The following is a 6,000-nucleotide window of genomic DNA, read 5'->3' on the forward strand; positions in this document are numbered from 1 at the left end:
AGGTGGAGAGAGATAGAAAGGGATAGAGAGCTAAAGAAGCCTAAATGAGAGGGAGAATAAAATCACTCGGGTATTAATGCTTAGAGCATCTGACTACGATCCGTTATTTGTTTCTTATATTTGATTTTTTTTTTTTTTGTTATTGTTATTTTGAACTGGGCGAGAAATTGTGAGAAATTTGCTAGTTCGATCTGCCACTATTTGCCGCCACTGCAGAACACTTTTTTTTTCTTTGCCTCCTCCCCTGCGCACGGGGTATGGACGCATACGCGGAGCGATGAACAAGCCGACGCGGCTGCCGTCTGCCGGGCACTAGTTGGCCTCTCCTCTCTGGCTCGCCGAACTGCTCCAAGGCGACGACCCAAAGCTCCGGCGAATTTCTACGAATTTCAGCTGGTAGTCGTGGAAGACGAGCCTCCTCCAATTTAAAACCTATGGAAATTTGCACCCACAAATACACTTTACAATATACACTTTCTCTAGTCTGTCTTTTTCTCCTCAACTTACCCAAACGGGTGACCCGTCGAAAGGGTGTATCGAAGAGGTTTCACTAATCACCGCCTCACTGCCTGGGCTACTTTTCACTAGTTATTGTATTTAGATGGTTTTTTCTCTTTTTTCTTTCTTTGAACATTCAAATACGGCTGCCACTATAGAGGTGAACACTTGGTGAACAAAATCCAATGCTGTCGACCAGGCTTGGAATCCCGCAATGGCGTCCAATGCCATCTATTTATAGCCTTTTATCTTGTCCGACTTCGACTTCGAACTCGCTCTCCTTTCGACGAGGAAGTCTGACCTGGCTCTGACCCACTCTTTGATCCCAGGCCCTCTTTGCCGACTGTTAAAGAGAGGAGTTTGTCTTGCCTCTCGTTAGACGGTGCCTAATTTTCGGCGGACCCCAAAAACCCTAGGCCTCCTCACAGCAGCTACAAGCCTCACCGTACAAACTTATGAGGCAAATATTTCAAGTCTTGGCCGCATCCCGGCCTAATGTCAGGTGATTTGACAATGGCATTTATTAATTAAAACATGTGTCGCACGCACAAGCGCAAACAGACACAGCGGGGCAGGTCAGGTCAGGCCCAGACGCCATTGATTCGTCGTAGCACTCGGAGCGAAATGAAAACAAAGCAGGCCAACAAAACAAAATAGAAGGGTATACGCCGATTGAACAGGTTAATTAGAAGGAGATTCTATAAGAATAAATTAATCTATGGATAAGGTATTATAGATCGATCAGATCTGATCTACTTTTAAGGAAACCATTGAAGAGCCCAACAAAAATCATACAAAATACATGAGCAATTGTTGATCCCGCTAAAGAAATATATAACAGTGACAAGCTATCGACATATGGTGGAATATTATGAAGCAATTGATTAAAGGATGAATTGATTGCCGCTTGGCAACCCTGTTGGCCAAACTGGTATCAACTCTGGCCGCCGCTTGTTCTGCTCTGAGGAGAGCAAGAGACAGGGACAGGACATGCCGCTGGCAATGGGACAGGGACAGAGCAGAGCAAATGAAGTCACGTACGTGCGATTTTTCTTCTGCTTTGGGGCACATATTAAAATACGTGCGTCTCGCTTTTACTATAACTTTTACACACACACACACACACACAGACAGAGGGCCATGGAAAGGCACACACATGCACATTAATGGTGGCATGATGAGGCAGCTAAGTTAGCGTGTTTGTTGTTGCTGTGTTTGCTGGCCCACTCACAAAAGGGCTACAAATGACTTAGGCTTCTGGGCGATGGTCCCTCGTTCCCCTTTTGTTTTTTGGCTTTATTTTTATTCATTTTTTTTTTTGGTTTTACGAGTATGTGTGCTCGCGTGCGTGTATATATTTGTTTCAATTTCAATGACTGCAAGCAACATTTGCACTTAGTAAATAAAATATAACAAACGCAGGCCAAAACATTTCTGGGGCTTCGCTTCGTTTAAAGTTTGCCACACATTTTGCTTAATATTTTTTATTCGGTTCTTTGTTCTCCAGTTGGACAGCAGCCAGAGTCCAGAGGAGGAACCAGAGATCCAGAGCCGCTCATTTGCATTTTGGCTGTTGGCCGCAGTGTCAGTGCTTGGCAAACATAAAAGTGGAAAATGGGAAATGGGCCAATGAACTTGCAGACAAAAGTCGTGGATGGGGCCTGGAGCGAGCGGACCACCACCGGGCGCAGTAGGACACAGAATATGCCTGCTCCATTTTCTCCACAGCTCCATCTGTGTGCAGCATAAGGGCTGCGAGACACTGTCCAAAGTTGATCACTATTTTGGGATCACATCAGGCAGCAATTTCAATAAGGAACGAACTGACCCAACATCGATGCACGTTTTTTTGCGATAAAGGAAATCCCCCAGAAGGGGCCTCCAAACACTCTCCAGCCTGTCCGAGACAAGCCAAACAAACAGAAACAATATCGCATCCTCTCGCCTCTTTGCCGTTAGCCCATGTTCTGTGTCCTGTGTCCTGTGTCCCGTGTCCCGTGCTTTGTACTGTGTAGCCCGCCCATTGTTGACTTGATTTGTATGCGCCTTGGCTTAGTCCAATGGCCACTTTGTTTTGGTCTGGGGTTCAGGCACTTGAAATTCCCCCATGCAGGCAGCTTTATTGAATTTCCTGTGATATGTAAAGCAACATTTCTCAAGGCATTCCAGTGGCTTGGGAAAAAGCAGTAACCATAAAAGTTGAAACTGCCCGTATATTTAATATTATTTTCTTAAATAAAATATATGTATATACATTCGTAGTTTTTAATATATTCGGATAATAGTGAGGCAGAGGACGAGTACCCTGGAAAGGCGATTTCGGGATACATGGTCTTTTGAATGACAGTCACACGATTGCAGACAGAGATCACAGGTCTCATCCTCGTTCCAGCTAGAGTTCTGATGATAGAAGCGTCCCCTAAGTTGTTGACATCCTATTTCCGCGTTCCAAAAGCAGCACCAGTCCCATATCTCACCTGGAAAATATCAAATCAATCCAATACAACCGATATCTGATTGAAATGCATACCAATCTGTTCGTAATTATCTGGCACACATGCCGAAAATAATCCATTGTCAGCGGCTCTATTGGAGTGTTTTTCTTTTGGTCTTATTTTCTCTTGATCTGCGATATTTTCACAGTAGATGCCGGGGGATTCGACTCTCGGACAACCGGACTGAGTCTTCTTACAATCGCCGCACTGTACCGACTCCAATTGAGCCTTATCGACTTATTAAAGGTATGCCCTTCAGTTGTATGCTCTAACTATATGTAAAGCGTATGCTTACTCACCACAGATTGCGTTCCATATCATGTTTGAGATGCTCAACAGGGTTAGTAGATCAAATTTGAAAATCATCACGGATTGAAAACTTTTGATATTGAAAAGAATCTCCCTGGATGTATTGTTCACTTGATTTCTAAACGCCTTGGCGCCCTATGGCCCTATGCAAGCAGCTTCATTGAATTTCCTATGATATGTAAAACAACATTTGTCAGGGCATTCACAGTGCATTCTCAGTTCATAGTCGGAAATTGGCTCAGCACAAAAGCAGCACAATATCGTATAAAAGTGGAAACTGCAAGAATTCTTAGTATATTTCGTAAATGTACAATAGTTTAGAGTAAATTCCGATAATAGTGTAGCAAAGCAGCAGTACTCTGGCAAGGCCACTTCTGGCTTCATTTGCTCCTGTATCGCAGTCGCACGAGTGCAGACAGAGCATACAGGTAATATTCCAGTCTTCATGCAGCTGATAGTAGTGTCCCGTAAGCTGTTGGCATCCCATTTTCGGGTTCCAAAAGCAGCACCAGTCCCATATATCACCTGGAAAATATGAAATCCGTCTGGTTATACAAATATATGTACCATCTAGCCTGCATACCTGTCACTTCGTAATCATCGGGCACACATTGTGCAAGTGTGCCTTTTGTAGCGGTTCTTTTTGGTTTAATTTTCTCTCGATCTGTTGCATTATCGCAGAAGATGCCGGAGGTTGCAAGACCAGTGCACGCGTCCTGAACACTGTCACAGCTCGCGCACTTTGGTGACTCCAATTGAGTCCCATCGACTGCTTGAAGGTATTCTATTCAATTGCATGCTCTCACTGAAGGTAATTCTTCTGCGGACTTACCATAAAGAGAGTTCCATGTTATGATTGAGATGCTCAACAACAGACTTACTAGATCAAATTGGATAATCATCACTGATTGAAAACTTTTGATATTGAAAAGAATCTCCCTGGATGTATTGTTGACTTGATTTCTAAACGCCTTAGCCTAGTCCCCATGTAAGCAGCTTCATTTAATTTCCTATGATATGTAAAACAACATGTGTTAGGGCATTCACAGTGCATTCTCAGTTCATAGTCGGAAATTGGCTCAGCACAAAAGCAGCACAATATCGTATAAAAGTGGAAACTGCAAGAATTCTTAGTATATTTCGTATATGTACAATAGTTTAGAGTAAATTCCGATAATAGTGTAGCAAAGCAGCAGTACTCTGGTAAGGCCATTTCTGGCTTCAATTCTTCCTGTTCCGCAGCCGCATATGTGCAGACAGTACATACAGTAATCATTCCAGTGTTCAGTCTGCTGATAGTAGTGTCCCGCAATCTGTCGGCATCCCATTTTCGGGTTCCATATGCAGCACATTTCCCATAAAATACCTGGAAAATATGAAATCAGTCTGTTAATACAAATATATGTACCAAATAGCCTGCATACCTGTCACTTCGTATTCATCGGGCACACATTGTGCAAGTGTTCCATTTGTAGCGGTTTTCTTTTCTTTAAATTTCTCTCGATCTGTTGCATTATCGCAGGAGATGCCGGAGGTTTCAAGACCAGCGCACGGCTCTTGAAATTCGTCACAGCTCACGCACTTTGCTGACTCAAATTCAGTCCCATTGACTGCTTGAAGATATTCTATTCAATTGAATGCTCTCACTGAAGGTAATTCTTCTGCGGACTTACCATAAAAAGAGTTCCATGTTATGATTGAGATGCTCAACAGACTTACTAGACCAAATTTAATAAACATCTCTGATGAAGAATTTTGTTATTTTTATTTTGTTTCTTTTTGGAAAGGAATCTCTATGTGTATGTAGTTTGACTGCACTGGAAATTTCCTTTATTTTTCAGATACACTCATCAGCATTATTTACGTGCCGAGCGACCTTCTTTCTACCCTACGAGTACGGGCGTGTTCATGTGTGCTGGAGACGGTGTGAAGGTGAGATCTGAAAGCTGGAAGCTGGGTGGGGATGGTGGTGAGAGTTAGGCCCTCCAAAACTGATGAGGGTTAATTTGCCAACGGCTCAACAATTCATCAGCCAGTCCAATTAACTAAGCGCGACCCATTTCCCGGCCGCTGCCACGCGACTCCACGCCGCACAGTGGGACATTCCGCCGTTTTAGCTTGCTAAATTAATAACTTCAAAACAAATTCTCGAGAAAATATAAGGGTAATGGTCCAAATATTTAAAAATTTGATTTTAATCAAAAATCTTCTAGTTTTGCCACCTCTTTTCGTCTGATTCGCCACTGTGCGCCGTTGATTCTTCCGCTATGCCTCACGCAACTCCACTCTTCGTGGGGTGTTATAAATTTAAATTTAAAAGCCAAACAAAACTCGCATGCTCATTGCCGCACCGCCGCACGCCTGGTCGGAAGCGCTTTATCGCAGCTCGCCCAGCAGATTCTCTAGAAATTAAGAAAAACTGCCCGGTACGGACTGAAATGGAGAGTGATTCTCTTCTCCAGTTAGATGTCGAGATACCGGACCCAGTCCATCTCTGGGTGGAGAGGACACTACTCGTATTTGGCCGTACTCGGATGACACCGTTTGCACTTTATCCTTGTCAGTTGTTATCGTTTATTGCTGCCTTGCCACGGCGAAGAAGGAGCCGCCTTCTTTGAGAAATTGTAGAACAAAAGTCAACGTGTAACGAGAAAATAATAAATGCCATTAATACAGCAGGCAGACATACAGACAGACA

General features: G+C 43.5%; 2 protein-coding genes across 2 annotated transcripts; both read right to left on the bottom strand.

Moving 5' to 3' along the window:
* Positions 1-3,505: 3,505 nt before the first annotated feature.
* On the bottom strand, positions 3,506-4,204 carry LOC113565836. The gene is made up of 3 exons (XM_026989181.1): positions 4,135-4,204; positions 3,886-4,071; positions 3,506-3,827 (listed from the first exon to the last, which is right to left on the bottom strand). The coding sequence occupies exons 1-3, from the start codon at positions 4,202-4,204 to the stop codon at positions 3,592-3,594; spliced, it is 492 nt and encodes a 163-aa protein (XP_026844982.1). The 3' UTR covers positions 3,506-3,591.
* A 205-nt stretch (positions 4,205-4,409) lies between these two features.
* Positions 4,410-5,042, bottom strand: LOC113565848. The gene is made up of 3 exons (XM_026989236.1): positions 4,976-5,042; positions 4,727-4,912; positions 4,410-4,668 (listed from the first exon to the last, which is right to left on the bottom strand). The coding sequence occupies exons 1-3, from the start codon at positions 5,040-5,042 to the stop codon at positions 4,433-4,435; spliced, it is 489 nt and encodes a 162-aa protein (XP_026845037.1). The 3' UTR covers positions 4,410-4,432.
* Between the last annotated feature and the right edge of the window lie 958 nt (positions 5,043-6,000).

The sequence above is a fragment of the Drosophila persimilis genome, unplaced genomic scaffold (assembly GCF_003286085.1).
Source record: "Drosophila persimilis strain 14011-0111.01,24,50 unplaced genomic scaffold, DperRS2 tig00000000-arrow-pilon, whole genome shotgun sequence".
Lineage (NCBI taxonomy): Eukaryota > Metazoa > Arthropoda > Insecta > Diptera > Drosophilidae > Drosophila > Drosophila persimilis.

What these genes read in the sequence shown, in the direction of transcription:
- LOC113565836 (XM_026989181.1), bottom strand. Translation starts at nt 4,204, where the DNA reads ATGATTATCCAATTTGATCTAGTAAGTCTGTTGTTGAGCATCTCAATC. An exon ending in AACATGGAACTCTCTTTATG is followed by an intron (nt 4,072 to 4,134) that starts GTAAGTCCGCAG and finishes ACCTTCAAGCAG; the next exon opens with TCGATGGGACTCAATTGGAG. An exon ending in CGATGATTACGAAGTGACAG is followed by an intron (nt 3,828 to 3,885) that starts GTATGCAGGCTA and finishes CATATTTTCCAG; the next exon opens with GTGATATATGGGACTGGTGC.
- LOC113565848 (XM_026989236.1), bottom strand. Translation starts at nt 5,042, where the DNA reads ATGTTTATTAAATTTGGTCTAGTAAGTCTGTTGAGCATCTCAATCATA. An exon ending in AACATGGAACTCTTTTTATG is followed by an intron (nt 4,913 to 4,975) that starts GTAAGTCCGCAG and finishes ATCTTCAAGCAG; the next exon opens with TCAATGGGACTGAATTTGAG. An exon ending in CGATGAATACGAAGTGACAG is followed by an intron (nt 4,669 to 4,726) that starts GTATGCAGGCTA and finishes CATATTTTCCAG; the next exon opens with GTATTTTATGGGAAATGTGC.